Below are 20,750 nucleotides of genomic sequence, written 5' to 3'. Positions count from 1 at the left end.
AATCCTGGATAACTTTTGGATTTAATCTCTAAGATTTTCAGCCGTGGGAAGTACTTTTCGTTCTTCAAATGTCTGTCATCGTTCAACCAACTTAAAGGGCTGTTTCTTAAATGGAACAAAAGCTCATTTGCTTGGATAGCATGCACGTGTATCCTTTCAAAATATGCAGTGAGAGCATAGGCTAGGAAGAGCAGAAAGTAAATGCTGCTCCTGTTGACTTAGCATTAGCTTAGAGTAGATCTGCCAGAACAAAGAACAAGGAGAATGAGTTCAGTCTCTTGTTTAGGATCAGGAGAAGTGTGGTAATAAATACAGTTTGAATGTTTGACAACATGAAACAGCAGAGTGATTCTCCTATTATAAAGAAATTCATTTGTTCATACATTTCCAAACACAGAGGGAGCCTGAGATCTTGCAGAGTGTTGTCAGGAACCACCTCTTCACCTCACCTGAGTGCAGTCACCAAGAGAGATGCCTCTTACTTCTTTCACTTGCTCGCTTCTCTCATGAGCCCACAGCCAACATCCATCTCATTTCCTAGGGTATGAATTAAAAGGGACGGACACAGTCAGAACTCTGGTTGAGGAAGAAGCATAGCATAATTTAATTTTGCTATCATGCTGTGCAACAAGGAGACATCATCAGCTTCTAGGGATATTATCTAGTATACCTAGTGCCCTGTGTGCTGAAACACTTCCAGTTCTATATAGGCATGACATGAAGAAAAAGCTCACAGAGATGAAATCTTGCTGGGTTTCATCCCCCATAATACATTAGGTTGATGTGATAAATGGTGTTACATCTCCCAACACCTCCTTAAAACATTAAAATAAATAATTCGAATATTTCTTTTGGATAAGAACAGCTAGAAAGAGAAATTAGCTAGCACAGTTGCCTTGGGGTTTTATTGCTGTAATTTTTCTAATATATTCCATCTTGCCTCATTAAATTACAGAGCACATGCCTTTGTCATTAAGAAAATACCAAAACCTACATCAGGGAGAAAGAACTACAGAACTCTACCTAAGCCCTTTAGCTTGTCATGTAGCATTGTCTCTAAATCTGCTAGGGACTCTGGAAGGGGCAGTCACATTGCCCCAACTTACCTCACAGTGCAAGCCAAGCTGATTGATTTGGAACATCTGGTGTTCAAGGAAACAAACAATTTCTACTGGCACCACAAGTAGTATTATGATTGTAGGAACTTACAAACATAATTACAAACAGAAACGCGGCCTTGCAGGTAGAAGTGTATGCCTTTATAACCCTGAGTTTCCCACAAATGCCAGACAAAGTATTTCTGAAAAGCGGACTCACATTTTACTTCCTGTTCAGCTTTGCCACCAAGTGGCCATTCCATTCCACACATTTTAACACCCAGTTAAACCAAAACATAACAGGAAACAGCCCAATTCCTATCTACTCTTACTGGATATTCCAAACCATTAGGTAACAGCTATGCTAGCACTGGACTAATTTCTGAAGAACTACTTTCATAACAGAGAAACAACTCAGCAAGAGGAGCACACGGAACAACCAAGCCAATCCATCTTATTCTGTACCATGGGGAATGCAGCCATTTGGGATGTGGATGATCTCTGACTTCCTCCTGCTTCATCTCAAAGCAGTACACAGTGAAGCTGCATGTGAAAGATGTTTAACTAAAAAGGTGTTATGTTAAAACCTAGACTTTTCGACGCCTCTCCTGACTGAGTATTGCAAGGTATAGTAGCAACAGAATCTTAGTAAATCATCACCTCAGACAACAAGTGCTGTTTACTGAAGTTCAGAGAGAAGTTAGACATAAAAATGACTGTGAAATTCTGTAACCATCCCATGCAGAAGGTCAGGTGATCAGAACAGTCCCTTCTGACTAACAGTGACATATCTTTAAAACTGGCACAACACAATGTCCCAGAATCATCTAATTATCCAACAAGAACTTTTTGAAAACTCTAAGAAGGAAATTGAATCACAGGAGAGAGAGATATATTCCAGATCCCGAGAGAAAGATGCACAGAGCAAATCATACAGAGATAAACCAGATCTGAGAGGAGAAGATGTGCTATAAGCGGCAGAATAAGATGAAGAAGACAAAACTTTTAACAGGTTGTTCCATTTGATTCTCACTAGTGAGAAACTAGTGAAACTGTCCTTTCTGAATTGCCAGAAACAGTACTGCAGTTGGTATAAACTACAAGACTTCCTCAGAACAGTCCGTATTTTATTTTAAATATGTTTTTGTTGTACTGTTTCAGTATGAATACTTGAAAGCTTTATTTTAGGACATAAGATTTCCCTGCTGTCCCAAGCCAGTTTTATGGCATACTTTATTATCTGTAACATGAGGGTGTAACTCAGAAAGTTTGAAAGCATAATCTTAAGCCATTTTCTCCAGCATTATGAAATTGTTATCACTGCAATACCCTAGCTGACAATGTCATCCAGTACTGAGAAGTTGCACTGACTTAATTCCCCAAAACCCCAAATTATCAGAAAGTTGGTGATATAAATTACAAGCTACTTTACTATTACAGTCTATCCTGTTATGCCCCCTCCTGCACACATTTCCTTCATTCCCCAATAACCTCTGTGAGCAGGCTGTGCAAGTAAAGACTACATTTTTTTAAAAAAAGCAAGTTAAGGCCAAAATCATTCCTTCCATCATATCACAACTGTAAAGTACGGGCTAAGGCATCCCAGCCTGTGCCACTTAGTCTGACTCCATCATTTTAGGTGATTTTTTCATACCAAAAGCTACCAGCTGCATCTCTAAACCTCATGTCTCTGGAGTGATGGTACCCCAAACTCTTCCTTAGGTTCCTCAAAACACTGCTCACTTGCTCTGCTTAAAGCATTCCTCCCACCCGCTTATTATCTAGTTCAAACTTTTCCTTCCTTAGCCTTAAGCGATGGCTTTTTCTCCTATCATCTGAGACCAAGCAATTCCCTCTCTTAATTTATCCTACTACCTTGATGGTATTAATAGACTATAATCCAGTCACCTCTACTAACTCTAAAAATTGAGTTCACTCTGCTTTTTGCTGCCCTCCTTTGTGTTCCCTCTCATTTTCTCTGAGCCTGCACAAGCAAGAGACTTTACTGTTAAAAGTATTAAAGATAAGCAGCTCTACATGTAGAACCTTACTAAAAAACTATCTTGTTGCTCTGTAACAAGAATTGTGATGTAAAACTATGTGATAATTCTTTTTTTTTTTTTTTAAACTTTGATGATGCATGTTGAGCCATGAACACAATGTCCTACAGATCAGAAAAATCCCATTAAGGAATTTTTTTTTTTTTTTCAGATCTGTACCACTCAGCTCTTAGTATAAATTACATCCTTGTGTTCAAAACAGTAGTTTACTGCAAAAAATCAGTTGAGACTCACACACACACACACCTTCCTCTCCCTTTTCAGATGAGTAAAGTGTCTTGAATACCTGGCATGTCTTCTGTATTAAACAGCTTCTTTTAAGTCTCTAATGGCTGTAAACCAAAATTAGTCTACAGAGCTGAAATGACTACTTAACGTTAACTAAGGGGGTTTTCCACCTATCTGGAGAAACCAACTGAACTACTAAAGCAAATGGAAAATTTATTTATGCATTACTTCATCCCATTAGGAACAATTAAAAAATAATGCCATGAAAAATCAGTTATTTCTTCTTAAATGTACTTAAAAATATGTGCCTGATTTCTTCTTTATTCCTGAGTATATTCAGTGCTTACTTACTCAATACTAAAACAATTTTATTGATGCCAATAAAGTTTAGGTTTCTTCAGCTGAACTTACCTCTTTGCATCTGCTTCCACAAATATGCTAGCAAACATATCCAGTGTTCTGAAGAAAAAAACAAATCTAAGCACACACATTTTATTTGCTAACGTTTCATACTCCATATTGATTTGTGAAGAGGTGACTTTGTACTTCATTGTGGCAGATTTGGGGTTTTTTTAGATAATTGTGTTCAAGACTACTTAAGCCTCACTCTGCAACCTGAATTTTTGAGAGCTGTAGTCAAGCAAAGTGTCAAATATGTATCCATATCCTCATTTGCAGTCTTGGGCTACCGTAACTTTCTCTAACTGCTGAAGGTAACAAAAAGATGAAAACAGGTACTGCTGCCTAGATTCCCTTTACTCCAATAGTATCATTTTACCCATGACAGGGGAGAGAACTGCAACAGGAATGTTTCTGTCCAAATCCACCTCTGCATTGCCATCACTTCCTAAAATTGTATTTTCTACAGCTAGAAACTTAGCAGTTGGCTGTAGCATGTCCATGTGCAGCCAGAGGCTAATGATTCCATGCCTGTTGCGAAGCTTTGATCAAATAGCTGTTTCAAGTAAAACAAAACTCTGGGTTGGTGTTGTTGTTTTTTTTTTTTACATTTAGAACATCAGTAAAAAATAAGTACTGTTGAAAGTTTCATGTAACTAAGTTGGCAAAACCATGAGGTGAAAAAGTCCGAAGTCAGTAGGGCTATTTTGGAACAAAGGGAGAAAGAAGAGAATGCTTTGTTCCCATAGTCACTGCTACTGAAATCACTTAAGTGGAAAGAAATGTGGAACATAATCCCAAATATAAAACACATTTATCATGATGTAGTTAAAAGAAATTGTAACAATAACAGACATAGTAGCAATTATTTAGAAACAGAAACGGAGAAATTATATTTATTAAAATAAATGAGATTCAATCTCAGACTAAACAGCAAAAACTGATGAAATTCCATCAAGAACTGAGGTGCAAAACATGAAACTAAAAGACCCTCAGCTAGCTAGAGCAACACGAGAGCAGGTTACCAAGGAGTATCATGCACTAGAGGGCAGCCTGCACCTTCCACTGGCTGGCTGGGCCACAGCCACCACAGCTGCTATTCCACTTGCAACACAAGCACGTAACAGAGCCCTCCACATTTTTGAACAACCCATATAACCACCACACCTGAAAGCTTTTGCAAGAGCTGGAGTGCAACTCTTATTAAAATGACACTTCTCACTACATCAATAATTTCTAATGACTTTTTTTTTTTTTGTGTAAGAGTCCTATCTGCATACACTACCATTTTGCACAGATTCTGTAGCTTTCCCTTCAACAAAGAAGTCTCAGAATACTTTTCTAAGGACACGGTTAACTACTGTCCATTATGAGGGGAAAGGGGGGAATTTAAGCACAGAGTAGTGATGAAACACATCAAATCCAGGGACAAAATTAGATATGTGCTCCAATCTAAGTAAACATTACCTAAACTTTGTTAATGAACCAGAATAAACAACTTACTCATTTGTTAGTGTGTAAGAAAATAAATCAGGAGTTTCAGGCCAACTGATGAGTAAAGCTAAACAGCAAGGAAATCTCATACACAGGTAAATAGAACTGTTTTCATAGATTTATTTGAAAAATACTTACAAAAGCAAGTATGTTTGACACTAAAATAGTTAAACTTATTCTGTGTTTACATTGGTGTAATTAAGCGTGCAGCATTAACAGTCTTTTCTGTTTGAAGCATTGTTAGTTTGCTTTAAAGGAAGTGGGAAAAATTCTGGTTTACAGATGAACAATGCCTCCCTCCCACTTCCTCAGCAGCAACTACAGCTGTGATCTCTGCCCAAGATTTCAGCACACTGAAAACTGGGTTTGCTTTACTAACTGCCAGCTGCCAAGTGCAGATTTACTGGAACCTGGAAGGTGGGCCAGTTTTTTCCCCTAGGAAGCAATAGGAAAGAGGAATGAGAGGAAAACAAAATGACTAGTTTGGTTTTTTTTTTGTGAAGAATTTACCAAAGCTACATTTCATGAAAAAGAGTCCTCAAAAATGTCCTTTTGTTAGTGGCCGTCTTCCTTCAAAACATGCACATACTTCTGAACTTACCCGTAAACCAGTGCCCCTTAAGCTTACCATTCCTATAGGTTTTTTTTGCTAGGACAGGCCAGGACTAGAATAGTTAAGATTTCCCATCCAGACAGCAGTTCAGTAGTGTCAGAAATGAAATACAGTGCAATTAGTTTCCATATATTGTATAGCTACATTTTAAGATGAAACTGGCACAGATACTGATTCAGAGTTTGCTGTCTCCATGTAATCCATGCTCTGGCAACGGCTATAGTCTGTTCACAGAGCAGTTTATTAGTGCACATGGAGTGGATGGAATCTCACCAGCCATTATTTTGCATGGTACCAGTAGCTGCTGCTGCTCGAGCCAGCGTATTTCTGTGTGCCTCTGAAGCAGAAGAGTAAGTCCCATCCATCACATGCACTGGCAGCGTTCGCTTTCTGCCAGGCTGAGGGGTGTAGCTGTTCTGTCGCCAGTCTTCTTCCGGGGGCATGTCAACTCTCCTTGGACCTGGGGCTTTAACGCAAGAAGGGGGCACAGGACAACCTTGAGAGGATCCGGGATCCCAAGAAGGCTCATGTGGTATTCTTAAAGTGCTGTAGTCTGTGCTGGCTGGTAGCTTGCAACCGATGGCATAAGATTCATGCATTTGATGATGTAAACTCTTTCCTGGCTGGCCAGCATGTTTCCCCCAAAGCGTCATTCGCTTATCTGGTAACGTGGCTGTTTGCCTGGCAGGGTAGCTCGTGTTCAGCCAACAGCCAGAGACACTCGATGCGCCACCTCCTAAATGTGGATTAACAAGAGGCTTCTGCCCCTGGGAGAGGGTGCCTTTGGGTGCACAAGGGAGACTCCCATAGCTCAGTGCCACATCTGGGTAGTCTTCGCCTTGGAAAGCTTCACCCCTGTCAGGCACAACCAAAAGTTTCTGGATGATGTTCTTCTGATCTCCTGCGGGGGGAGGAAGAAAAAAAAAAAAAAAAAAAAAAAAAGTTTGCTTAGTTTAATTTTTTTTTTGTTTCATCCTCTCTGAACTTTCAGCTGTGGCCAGCACATAACAGAAGAGAACCAAAATCACTAGTACATCCAGTTACTGGTTGACATGCAATTCTGAATAGAAGACAGCTGTACCCTTTCTAGCATTCACTTTCCTCACTGCTTTTATCTTTATCCTACCACAGCCACTGTCATAGACTTCTGACTTCTTTACTAGCTCCTTGTGTCATCAAGGAGGAGCCCAAAGTATTTCAAGATAGAGCTGGTAGATCAAACTGGTTCTGATGGCTATCTCAGAGAAAATAATTCTCATGCAGGAATTAGTTATTTCTATTGGCACAGTTACACGTGTGTGAGTAACCTGTGGAAGTACTCTCATACATGACAAAGTGGTGGGTCTTACTGATATTTTTACACTAAAGAAAACACCTCACAAAAATGTGAATAGGATTTTAAATAAAAGTTATCATGATCTTTCCATAAAGATTATTCCTTTTTTTTTAATGTCCACTTAGCACAGAATCACAGCATAACTCAAAAGGGCAGAGAAGAAAAAGAATGTGACTTGTCCTTTCAGAGAAGGAATTCTGGAGGAATTCAGGCAGGTGGTGAAACATCATTATGAAAGACAAGATCTGAAGAGTTGTATTTCAGCAATATTTCTGATCATGAAGGAGGATTAAAAGTCCTGTGATTACCTGACAGTTTACGTGCCTTGCCCACCATGCTAGGCATCAGTACATCATGGGGTAGGTGCAGCACGTGGTTTGGGTTGTGCTGGGGATCAAAGGGAAACACAGGAGGATCATGGGGGAAAGGAAGGGAAGTGGAGCTGGAAGAACGGTGGCTGGTGTCCACTGGCATTTTCCTTGTACTTGGTGCTTCCTTTTATAAAATGAGAAAGGAGAAGAAAAGAACATAAAATGATGAGTAAACACAGAGTTGGGTTGAAACAAGCAAAGATGGTGCTAATCCAAGGAAAGGAAGGGGTCACCGGACCAGAAACATGCATCTGTATGTGAAAAAAAAAAAATGCAAATAAGAACTGCATCAATCCAGTAAGGTTCTTACTGAAGTGGTAGGCTACTTGGGAGAATCACTTGACTGGGAATATAGGAGAAAAGGCAAAATCAAATACAAACCACTCATGGAGGTTTGGTTCACAAATTGTGTGTGTGTGTGTGTGTGTGTGTGTGTGTGTGTCTTGGACAGCTAGAAGTTCTTAATTGCTTCTGCCAGCACCCCCAGGTATACATTCAAGCCCTCAACCAAAGCATGCTAAAGAGCAAACATGCCGAAGTTGACATATTCCTAGCTTATGGCACACAGCAGAAAGAGAATCAGACCAAACAGTCTAAATAACCGATTTTGCAACTGAGACTCCTCTATACTTACCATGATTTGAAATCAAAACTTGAGCTCAGTTCACAAAAAAATTCAATCCAAGCTAAATCTTCACATTTTATCTGGCTATGTTGCTAAACACCAACAATAATCTGTTACTGTTTTCCTCACTGGCAGTATTAACTTGCTACTTAACAGAGACTGATTTTTTATCTCCCTGGTTTTAGTTAATTACTGTTACTGACTGCACGTTACATACCAAGTCTTGAACTGTCCCCCCCTTTCGTTTGCTTTTACTCTCTGAAAATACTGTTTGCTAAAATATAACCACAAGAGAGCAGAAACTTTCAAATGGCTAGTGGTGTCTTTTTTAAATCACAGGTGTATTAGAAGTTTTCCTGAAAATACAGTAATGTAACTGAAAAAAAGTTTATACTGGATATTTTTGCATACTGGGAAGTAATATTAGCTCACGTTTACCAGCTGAAGCAGGTACTACTCTGCACTGACACCTGAAGTAGATGGCCCTGTTACTTAAAAGCTCATTCTTCTTCCAAAAAGGGAAGAAAATTCACAAAGAGAAGCTTTAATTTTCTGAACAATAATGGCTTATTATTCAGTTGTCTGCTGTCTTGTTTGTTACCTTCTAAATGCAGACAAAGAAAACAGCAACCCTACACACGGATGATGGTTCTTTGGAAAGCTGAACATCATTCTACTTACAAAACTGTGAGAAGAGACCAAGGTCTCTTCTCTGTTTGAGACAACTGTCCCACTGAGACTGCGAGCAATGCGACGGAAATTCTCTGCACTGTACATTTCCTCCTCTTCTGGTTCCCTGCTATGTTCTTGGGTATATCTGACCTGCAGACAAAAACACACATTTCAGAAAAGGCTCTCCAAAATGTCAGTTTTACCAGCTAAGGCCGTTATCTCTTGTCCTATTGCTTGTTACGTGGGAGAAGAGACCCACCCCCACCTCACTATAGACTCCTTTCAGGTAGTTGTAAAGAGTGATAAATACTACAGTATTCTCAAAAAAAAAAAAAAATTTAAAAAAAAAAAATTCTAGGATTACCTGATGAGTGCTAGAGGCTTGTTAATATTATGTGAGCAAGGGAAATGTTTATTCCTTCTTTTCCTCTCTTCGATACAAGCAAGGCTATTAAAGCTTCTTTAAACGAGTATGGACACTATAGGACTATATACTATACTATAGGACATATATACTATATGTCCTATATACTATACTATAGGACTATATACTATAGGACACGTCATTTCCCCTTGAAAATACTTGTATGTTTTCATCCAACACTGATGTGTTAACTGCCAGTTATTTAAAGTTTCTCAAAGTTTTCAGGGATTTGCTCCTCAAAGTCAGAACTTGGGTAATTTGATTGCATGCAAGCTGCATGTAGCATGAGTCACTCATTTTTAGCTAACTAATCTTGAGCTACACTGCACCTAAAATTCTCTCTTACATTAGTATCAATGACCCCAGTACCTTTTTCATAATGTATCCCAGTTTTTCCATTATAAATTTTTTCACTTGCACAGGACAAGCCCTTTCCCCTCTAGCACATTCTAAGTAATACGTCACCTTGGAGACAGAAGAGGCAGCGGATCCAGACAGACTGCGCTCGATCTCTGCTGTTGGGGTTTTCGAGAGTCCCATGCCAGCTGTAGCATGCAGCTTCCTCACATTCAGGTTCACAGAGACTGGAAAGGAAAACGCTCTGGTTAAATTCAACACCTGACAGCATGTTACAGCCCATTTCTGACTTTCTTAGGCCTGACTCCAGCAAATACAGACTATACACACAGAATGAGAAGTCAGAGATCCTTTGAACAGTAATTTATAAGCTAGCTCCCAACATTTCCAGGGCAGACAGTCTATCAGGAAACTTACACCTGCTTTACTTGCCCTTTTGCAGGTTTCCGGGGAACAGATAACTGACCTATTTAAGAGTTAAATGATTTAACTGCACACCAGCACTTATTTGATACAGAGATGATATAGATTAGAGGGCCTAAAGGGCCAGAAAATCAGCTACTGAGAACAAATTATCTAAAATTACTTGGGATTAACAAGACTCATCAGCTTTAAATTCCCCACACATTCACCTGCTGGCTCCCACCCACTGCTACAGTTTGTCCACCATTTGTTGTGCTGCTTAAGCAGTTAAAATTGATATTTTTGACTAGTATTGCTACAATCCCTTCACTTAAGTGCCATCCCAACCTAAATCTCATAATCCTAAAATTTCTCACAGAACAGACATGCAGATTATTGGCCTAATATAAATTCCCTTACAGGCAATCTCTCTATAAAGGAAGAAAGCTGATGTGCTGGTAACAACACATTTTCTGCATTGAGGGCGGTGCATTTGGAGGGTCACGTCTTTGCTTTAATCTCTGTTGTAAAGCTCCAGTAATGAAACAGAGGCATTTCACCATTACTCTGAATGCAAAGGTTTGACAAAACCAGCTGATACAGAGCTGAAGGCTTAAACAGCATTTGCAAATGAATAGGTAATCCAAGCTGAAAGTGAGAAAGAGCTGTCCTAGACCCACTCAGGCAATTTTTATCCAGTTCATCACAGCAGACGCACTAGTTCACTTTTTGCCTTATAGAGAATTTGCAGAACTTGAAAAGAAACATCTGAAAATGACAGCAAACCAGAAGTTCTCAAATACAAACTTCATTTTAGAAGTGTATCTGCATCTTGTATCCCTCATATATATAGTGAGAAAATAGGCAAGAAAAGTGTCAGCATAAGGAACAAGACATACAAGGACAGAAGTCTGAAGCTCCAGATAACACTAAAGCAACTGGGCTTTATCCTGTTAAGATTTCCAGAAAGAGCTTCCAAAAATCAGTAAGTTAAGTAGGAATACATAAGACCTGATTCAAGCCCATGCAAGAGAGTATTTGCAAGGTTGTGAGGTCAGATCTTGCCTAACTCTGAGAGAAAACCAAAGGACAACAAATGGGAAATGGCCACCTTCACATGTGGCAACTGGTCTGACAGTGGACTGCAAGACGAGAGTTTCAAAGAAAACTCGAGCTATTGAATAAAAACCTGTTCAAGAGTTCACTGCAGTATTTGCTCTATTAGCAAGCTAAGCTTGATATTGTCAGGAATGATGGAGGCTCTACTTCCATGGGTGCAAAGCAGGGGAAAGCCTGTCTTGTGTATGTATTGTAATACAGATCACACACACACGTATATGTGTATGTATGTATCTCTCACTTTGGTACCCATGAAGTTTCAAGCTGCTTTGTATGTAAAGACTCGTAGCTCTAAAGCTATGACATGGATTACAAAGAAATTTGGTTCACTTGTGCTAAGCAGAGAATCGAGGTTGCCCTATCTCAGTCAGGAGATAGATCAGCTTAAATGGAACTGGACTGCTATCACCAGACTAACTGAACATCTCCAGCAACAGCTGGGTGTTCTCACTAACAGCAACAGAATCTGTTCATTTTCTTTCAGCGTCAACTAATCCACAAGGTCTCAAAGAACTTGAGACCAGATTGTGTACCCCCTGTGCTGCTTTCCAAGTAATTTTCCAGAATTTTAAGCAGGTAGTTCTTAGCAAAACATAAGCTCAACTCTCATAGATCTGGAAACACTTTAAAAAGTTACTCCCCTCAACCAGGTGCAGATTAAGTTCTCAAATACAATACAATCAGTTCAAATTCACAAATGTGGTGATATGGAAATCATTTAATGAATTCCAGAGGTGATGTGGGGCTTCAAAACAGCAAAATTCATCAGCTTGACCTAAGCAGCTAGTTCCCTGCTTGAAAGCAGGATCAATTATGTCACTCTTGACAGATGTTGCTCTCCATTTGCCAAGATCAACAGCTACTCTGCAGCCTCCACAAGCACTGCTATCACACTGCTTCTCTACCTGTATCATTAGAATGTTTTCAGAGTCCACAATCTGAATCTTTCTGCATCTGTGCACAAATTCATGCCCATTTAACTATATTGACTGGAAAACATATCTTCACCTATATTGGGAGTAGACAGGCAGGTCAACCAAGAAAAACAGCTGCATTGTTCTTACCTGATTGGTCAAATGGATACCTAGCACTGTCCTGTCTTCCCAAGAAAGGCCTAGTGGCCTGAGATGCCTGCAGACTAGTCTGATAGAGGGATTCCAGTTCTGAGAGTTCCTGTTCTGTGTCTTGATTCCACTGTGGATGCAGATGTACTGGGATCCTGCTCAAGTCATCTCCAACTGCTCTCTGATCAGAAAGGGGTGGACTCCTCCCAGGTACAGGAAGCCATTCAGTATTCTTATTAGCCTTCTGAGAACTGTAATACCTAGTAACATTATTCACCCAACAGTCCACAGGCACAGAGGCAACCATGCTACTAGCAGCTCCATCATCCACCTGCTTCATTCCTCCATCATGAGAGTGCCTTTCCAGGTAGTGTGCAGGGTCTGCTATATTCTGTCCACCTCTTCTACATAGCTCTTCGCTGTGAGAAAAAATACTCTTAGAAGCAACATGTTGGGCACTAAAACCCTCCAAAGAAACTACCACATCCCTAATATCCACAGTTGAGTGTAATTTTTCAGAAGATTGTTTTTTGTTTTCCTGGCTTTGATGGATTAGCTGTCTGTGACCAGAGGATGAAGGGCTGATGGAAGATTTTTGTGGTAACTTTGGAGACTTCTCGTCCTGACACACTGCAGCAATCCAGCCTTTTTCATGAGTACCTTTTCTCTGGGAGACTGCATGCATTTTCTGAAACTGCTCTGCCAAGGAGCGAACATGTCCCTTTGTACTAAAAGCCTCAGATTTACAACATTCTCCTGTGCCATATTCATCCTGTGAGGGTAATATCTCATGGCTGTTTGCTATGGAGCACTTATTTGTTTTCTGCAAAGCATTCAAGGAGCACTGCTGTGTAGGGGATAAAATTACAGGGGTCATTGCATGGCAGGCCCCTAAATGATCAATGCTGGGCTGCACTGGAGAGCTTGCAAGTTTCGAACAGGGACTGTGTGGGCTGTCATTTTCAGGAGATGCTGGTTGTGGTGGATGTGGACAGGGAAACAGTGTAGGAAAAGAGCCAGAGCTTACTGTGTTAGCCTTGGATTTGTACTGAGGTGTGAGAATAGGCATTATGTTATGAACCTCTTCTAACTTGCTGCTTCTGCAGCATTCCCTATAGTCTTTTGACCCTGTGGCTGTGGTGTCAGCAAATTCCACGCTATGGTGGGCATCATTCTCAGTTCTTGCAGACCTCTCTGCCAACCCTTGCCTATAGGGAAAAGAGGGAACTTGGTCATGAAAATCAGCAGAAGCAGACTGGAAGTTTGGAGAGATCCTGTTGGATGGATTGCTTTCACAAGGGGGCAAGGAGGAAGACTCTGGATATAATGATGAGTGCAATTCATGGCAGGAAGCAGGTGGGTGGAAGAAAGAACTGGACCCAAATTCCACTTCTTTGTTGGGTTCCAGTGGTACTTCCTGGCTCAGCAGTACTTGGAGCGGGCCAGTCTGTTCACTAAAACACACAGAAGGGTAAATGATTAGCAGTAGTCATTGCTTAAGTTTACTCCTAGGGTAAAGAATGTGTACTACGTGACATATGTCTCAACACACTTTGCTAACTGTATTCTGATGAAGACTTTGCATTAATTTAGTAGTTACATACATATTAGGCCCTGTCTTCTAACTCGGATTTTCTTACTGTAACTGATCTACTGAATTAATTTCATATTTTTAAGAGTATCTTGCTACAGTTAGGCTCTATATATCCTTGTACAGCACCCTAAGCACTTTAACCAGCAGTGTGCGCATGTGGGTAGGTATTAACTGTAAGAACAGTTAAAATAACATTTATATAAAACAAAACAACTGTTTCCAACATTCATATCTTAGATATTTTTGAAAATACATTAGACACGTTCATGATCTGAACGTGAACAGACTACTTCCATTTAGCTGTTCTCTCTCTTCAGACAACTGTACAAAGAATTATATGACAAATCAAAGGCAAAGGTTGAAATTTCATATCATCTTTGTATTCTGATCTTTGAGATATTTATCCAAAACATAAAACAAAGTTCAAGCTAAATATGTAACTATTATTAGAATTTGTATTCTAAGTATAATTCTAAAAATCAACTTGTATTCTTTTATGTACCAGTGCAAGACAACTATATCCTTGGGTCATACACAGCCTTGGCGTTTTTCTGCATTTAGTTAGCATTTTAATTTGCAGGTAGACAAAACAGTACCAACTCCATGTGCCCGTGAGAAAATGACAGGCTACAAACATCTCCAACAGAGAACTTAAGGAAACTGTAATATCACTGCTTTGTTTCCTCCTTAGATGCACAGAATGAAAGTTATCATATGAAGACCTGGTTGATACGTGTAGCAGAATGACCTTTCCTGTAAGCAATGTCTACAATGTTATTTATACCAAAGCAAGAGTATAGAACTCTCACTATGAACAGATTCTTTTTATTGGCTGCAATATTAACATTTGCTTGGATACAACTTTTTGCAACAGTAATGTTCTTTTCAGAGAGCAGCAGTGAGCAAGTTCAGCATTAACAAAATGAGGAGAAAGTTCCTTTCATTTTCTTAGAATCTGCCAAAATGCTCTGCATTTATCCTGTAAAAGAGGATATAATGGACCTCTGATTGACAAAAAGATCAGCCCTCATTACACATAATTCAGCTACTGCAGAAAAAGAAAAGAACATTTTGAACTATAGCCTGGTAGGTGTGCAAATTAACTGTGTTTTACTATATAGCTGTATGTGTCATTCTAAAAAAGGGAAAAGAAAAAGGATTCTCATCTCAAATATCATCTAAGCTTCTAATAATACAACATATTAAGAAAGGGTAGAGGGAAGAAAAGCAACAGTTCAAGAAATTGGATAGGGATGGTCTAGTGCTAGGAGGGAATGGCATGGGAAGAAAGAAGGATTAAGCTGCATGCTAAAGAGGGTAGGAAGAAACCATCAGTTATAGCAGAGAGTTAATTATGCTATAGTTAAAGTCAGTAAAGAAGAAAGAATCATGAAGAGGCACTGAAGAGGCTGCTAAGCCAGGCTACAGGATGCTGGGAAGCACAGAGAGAAAATGAAGAATGGTACAGCATCAGGAAGAGTAGTCAAGGTGACGGGATCAGGATCTGGATCCAAGAGTTGTACCAGTGCACCACTAGAGAAGTAGACTAGAAAGAAAAGATCGGCATACTTGTCACTTCAAACTATGGAGCACTAAACCACACTGGCTGCAGATCCCAACATAAAAGCAATTACAACAAGAATTTTACTGTAGCACACTCTTTACTGAGTCCTGAAACTGCTCCTTATTATAAACAGTTGCATATTTAATCCTAATACACAACCCCCTTTTGGCCAGGTTATTGTCTATTGTATTCTTTCCCTTAGTGCATAAAACATCTGCTGCATAAAACATTGGTGCTGCCAGGCACCAATTGCTGCAGTTCTCTGTCACAGATCACATTTTGAACACATGCACACTGAACTACTCCATAAGGACTTGAGATAAAAAAAAGGGGGGAAGGAGGGGTGTTAGCTGACCATCTTATAATAGGATTTAACCTAAAGAAGAAAGGAATAGGGAGTCACACTGTAGGATCTGGACTATCCAGGGTAATATATATGTAGTTTGCTATTTTTTTCCAGGCTGCACTGCTCATAGATGCAGCTCAGATCTGGGTCTAGATGATATACTTGGACTACCTTGTAGACTGGGCCATGGTGCCGCCCTGTGGTGGGTGGCAGGTTGGCGGCGGCAGCGGCTGCGATGGCTGTTGGTGCTGCATGCGATCCTGGAGGCTCCGGGCTTTTCGGATACTGATTTGCAGCTTCTTATCGACTAGAGCTCTGCTGTGAGTGCTAGCGCTGGCATCATGCATGGCAAGTCTTAGTTTAGCTAAAATGCAAAAGAAAACATAGCAGAAAACAAACAGAAAAAAGGAATAAAATTGAAAAAGAAAAAGAAAAACCAAAAGAAAAAAGATGCAGCAAGAACACAAAACACAGACCATGCAAATACTGCCACAAGAGTTCACAAGGATGCTATTGTTTCCATTAATGCACATTCAGCTTAGCCAGGTGTCCAAACACGTTAATTGAAACTAAACCAAAATAAAGTAAAAAATAATAATAAAAAAAAATTAATGTTTTAGCCCAACTTCTCATCCCCTTCACACAGGCTCTTTCCAACCTTACCACATTGATGCTTCATTCTGTCATCTACCCTTCTGTTACATCCTCCATACGTGGGACTCCCTTTATCAGCAGGAATACCCAGCTGGGATTTGAAATTCAGCACATACCTGGCTGGAATGGGAGCTAACAGAGCTATCACAACAGCTGTATGCTGTGCCCCTTACTCTGCAGTCCATAAAAGCCAATTTCTAAATGCAGATGCACAATAGCTACCCACTCTGTCTGCAGCCATTCTATACAGACAGAGGGGAGCATGGGGTGAGATAGCCAGCCAGTCATAATGGAAAAAGACTGAAAAAAAATGAAATCATACAGCACACATTCTCAAAGGTCACAATGCATTTAAGCACTCAATGTCCTAATGCTTTTTTCTTCATGAAAGTCAGATACTGCATAGCTCATTTCTGCTAATTCACAGGACTCATTAGTGGGCTACCATTTTCTTCCTCTGCTACACCCTCCATGAGAAACAGAGAAGCTTAATGCCCTTTGTCATTTGTACTGAGGATGGGGAAAAGTTGTTAATGGAGGACCAAGTGGTAGGGGGAGGTCCCTACTAGGTGCTTGCTCAAACACACCATTTAGTACCAAAAAGGGTACATCAGCACCTCAGTGCTGCTACTGTCATAGTGCTAGAGAGAACAACAAAACCAGATGCAAACATGAGAAAAACAGAGATGAAGAGGAATAGGACTAAAACCCCCCAAAAGGAATGCTTTCAAAAAGGAAAGATTGCGTCTCCCTGCATATTTCTAAAGACCACCTGAATCTCCATATTACTACCTGATCATTTAACATGATTCAAAGTTTCAGACTTTTTTACATATTAGTAAACTGTCAAAAGCGCAACAGCTCAAGCGGTTAGAGTTACTTACAGATAGCTTCGTTACAGAGAGCCAAAGCTGCAGCACAATCCCCCTTCTGCTCTTGATTCAGCGACTCTTCAAAGATTGAGTCTGCCTCCTGCATCGATTTCTCAAAGCCATCATTCCTCCCTGCAATGGGCAGCACCCTTCATTTTGGTTTCATTCACTGCAGACCCCTCAACTTACCCTCAACCCATTCGTGACTGCCAAATTCTTCCACACACAGAGTCTTGCAGAGGCTGCGGATATCCCAGATCACACCACCTCACCTTCCCTAAGCAGGAAGTACAACTTGAGCACCTGATATGCTTGACATTGTTTTACACAGTAAAACAATGAACTATTTTTTCCCCCTCAAATTTTGTTTACTTGAGTTGAAACGGTTTATTATTTTCAACAGTTTAAATCAGTACAAAAGATGGTACAGACATATCACAGAGTCAGTTCTGATGACTTCTGTCAGGTAGGAATTAATGTAAATTTAGAATTCAATCTAAACCAAAATATATCAGTAACAGAAATCTAGCAGGTCAAGGCTTCCCTTGTATGTTAAGTCCCCTGCCAAAAATCACCTGTCTCTTCTTCAGATACCAAATTACTTCCATACAAAATGGAAACAAACTGAAACAACTGAGACATCTGGGAAACAAAACTCAAGACTTGAGTGCAAGTGTAAATGCCTGCAGAAAATAATTCTGCAAACATGAGTTCAATGCACAGTACACTCAACTGCTGAGACAGACATAGGGAATATCAAAACTCAATGGTCTTGCAGCTTTAGAAGAAAAAACAGGTGTAAGAAGCCGAGAAGCAAGAGACAGTTGTCAAGAATTCTTTATGCAACAATTTTGAAAACAGTGTTGGAGAGAAGGATAAATTATCCTTAGACACTAAATAAATGCTGTGTCCTGGCATCAGAACATCCAATTCTGAGAGGAAGAAATGCCCAAACAATCTGGTGTAACCTATTAGGCATTATGCAAGTTATGCACTAAAATGTATACACTCAAATGAGGCAGGAGAAAACAGAAAATTTTTGTTTAGTTTAAGGGTGGATGTTTTGTTGAGGTTTTTTTTTTGTTTGTTTGGCATTTCTTTTTGTGGGTTTTGTGTTTTTTTTTGTTTGTTTTTTTTTTTTAATGACATGGCTCTGTCACTGTGGTAGAGAGCATGAGTATCATTACCAGCCAACAACATTGCTTTCTCAACTTGCCCAGCATATGCTATGGCCTGGCCTGCTCCCCAACACCCTCATGCACGGGCACAAACGCAAACTTTCTTTTACCATAAACCACAAAGAACTTGCATAAAGAACAAGTACTGCAGAGAGAGAAGTGAGAGTTGTTAGAGCAGTGAGTTAATCAAGCAGCACATTCAGTTTCAAAATCAAGGCTACTGAGGCTTGTAATCAAAACCAGTATACTAAAGTTAGCTTTCTTAGCATGATTTTAGCAGTTTACTTCAGGGCAAAATGAGTCACAAGTGTTCTGGAGTAAAATGCACAAGCAAGCCTTCCAGGCAGTCAAGTAGTTCACTAATGTTAAGCTATTATTATTACATGTCTGACTGGGGTGGAGAAAGACTTAAAAGGAATAAACAAAAACTTTCCCAGATCTCACGTCGATGCCTGTGAACTCCTCAAACAGTCTACTGAAGTCTTTTTTGATTAGTCTAGTTTACTTTCTTTTTAACAAGGAAAGCCTAAGAAATTTTTACTTTCATCAACTAATAAAGCAAGAGATCACAGAGGGGAAATATCCTGGAGAACATGCTATTTTCTTTCAGGCAGGAGAAGCAGAGAAGACAACCTCTGTTGTTGAGTAGGAAGATGTTAACTTTTCAATTTTTACATCACTAGAATTTATGTTACAAAAGCAGACATAAAAACAGGTATCCGTCTACTTTGGTATATCAGAATTTTCCAAATGGTTACTGGCAGGTCACAGCAGGACTGAAAAGGATAACTAAGTGGCTCACTGACGGTCAGCAAAAATTATAAGAACATACCCACAGTCACATACTCTCATAGAGATTGTATTTTTCAGCAGTCACTGGCAAGTTAACACTCTGGCTGCTGAGCAGTTGGCATGGCTGTAGGCTACAGAGCACTGGCTATACTGTGCCAAGCTGGCACTGCTGTTGGGTGTCCCTCTCCTTCCTCTCTCTCCTGTAGCAACAGACCAGCATCTCAACTCTTAGCTGCAACAGGTCTGAGCAAGTAGCATGGGATGCCAGGAAGCCTGGTAACACCGGAGGCCACAGTGGGTTTGCCTCAGTCATACAAGCATTTGTGGGAGCAGAGCCTCAGTGTTCATTCATTACACCCTGCTTGGCTCTGCTAAGGCACCAGCAATCCCCCCTCCCCAGTTAAATGCTCTACCAGGTTTCACTCTTGACTGGGTCAATGCACTTCACCCCCCTTCTCTCTGACTCCCCCGACCGACTGATGGGAGATTTAAGGCTAAAACAAAGGTGCTACAGACAAATCCTGTCACCAAGTTTTCTCTGCTGCAGCTCTATCCTTCCAATTAAAACTTCTGCTGCCACCCCCTGCCAGAAACATGAGGAATCATGGAAGACAATCAAACTTAGTATTTGGCTTTTTTTCACCCCCCAGATTCTTTTTCCTTAGAAAACATACGTAATCTAAACCCAGCTCAGATTTTCAATTAGATCCAGTTTAAGCCTGCCACAGTACTTGTTCTCACACCTGTGCTGTGGCTGCACAGCTGGTCAGGGATAGAGTGGGAAGTACAAAAGCAGGAACAAGCAGAATTGCTTACTGGCAGTAGTTCTACCAGAAACAAAACAACAGCCTAACTGAACAAGTGATGCTGCATGTGGATGGCTCATTTTGCATCATATTCCATCAACGGCTCATTTCAGCCCATTGATTGAAGCCTTAGAGCTAAATCTAGGTATCAATACTAGTAATGGTGCATATCACCATAAAAATGGAAAGGTGCAACTCTATTAAAAACACCTCTGCATCTTTGTCTCATTTAAGAAAGTATTTGGTCAAAATATCAAACAGTTCTTTTGCATCCTACAGATTTGAAGTTGACAGCCTTTCACTAACTGAAGGTACAAAATTATAATGGGGGGAGAGAAAAAGAGAGAGAGAGACTTACAATAGGAAAGTTCAAATGTGTAAAAAATTCCAGCACTAGTCTTGCAAAATATACTGCATTCAAAAAGTTACCCTGATTCTGCAGTTCATCGAGATCCATGAACCTGCTGGGGTGGGGATTAAAGCCCATTGCTGCCTCCATTTCCTTTTCTCTTTTTCTGCGTAGTTCTTGTTCATGTGCTCTCCTTGCCACCTCCTCTTGCAATTCATCCAGTTCACTCTTTAAAGGGCCAAACATCTCCCCACCTTCCCCCCAAAAAATAAAAGAGAGAAAAAAACTTTTTGATAGTAAAATATCTTCAAGATACTCTTTAATATCCTTTAAA

The 20,750-nt window shown here is 40.1% G+C and overlaps 1 protein-coding gene across 5 annotated transcripts in view; it reads right to left on the bottom strand.

Annotated features, from left to right (window-relative positions):
- Positions 1-5,378: 5,378 nt before the first annotated feature.
- USP54 (ubiquitin specific peptidase 54) overlaps positions 5,379-20,750 on the bottom strand; it is a 109,315-nt gene continuing 93,943 nt past the window's right edge. For 3 of the 5 annotated variants that reach the window (XM_062624461.1, XM_062624462.1, XM_062624463.1), the window contains 8 exons: positions 20,497-20,670; positions 17,304-17,423; positions 15,937-16,129; positions 12,262-13,715; positions 9,785-9,903; positions 8,905-9,045; positions 7,536-7,722; positions 5,379-6,792 (listed from right to left, as the gene is read on the bottom strand). In XM_062624461.1, the coding sequence (XP_062480445.1) occupies positions 6,161-6,792; positions 7,536-7,722; positions 8,905-9,045; positions 9,785-9,903; positions 12,262-13,715; positions 15,937-16,129; positions 17,304-17,423; positions 20,497-20,670 (3,020 nt within the window). In that variant the 3' untranslated portion in view covers positions 5,379-6,160. Of the gene's footprint in view, positions 6,793-7,535; positions 7,723-8,904; positions 9,046-9,784; positions 9,904-12,261; positions 13,716-15,936; positions 16,130-17,303; positions 17,424-20,496; positions 20,671-20,750 lie in introns of those variants that run through there. The other 2 variants (XM_062624464.1, XM_062624465.1) reach the window with 2 other exon arrangements.

This window comes from Pezoporus occidentalis, unplaced genomic scaffold, assembly GCF_034315485.1.
Source record: "Pezoporus occidentalis ecotype Australia unplaced genomic scaffold, CSIRO_AGI_Poc_V1 ctg268, whole genome shotgun sequence".
Classification (NCBI taxonomy): Eukaryota; Metazoa; Chordata; class Aves; order Psittaciformes; family Psittacidae; genus Pezoporus; species Pezoporus occidentalis.
The sequence above is the reverse complement of the archived record's forward strand: the minus strand, read 5'-3'. Positions and strand labels throughout refer to the sequence as shown.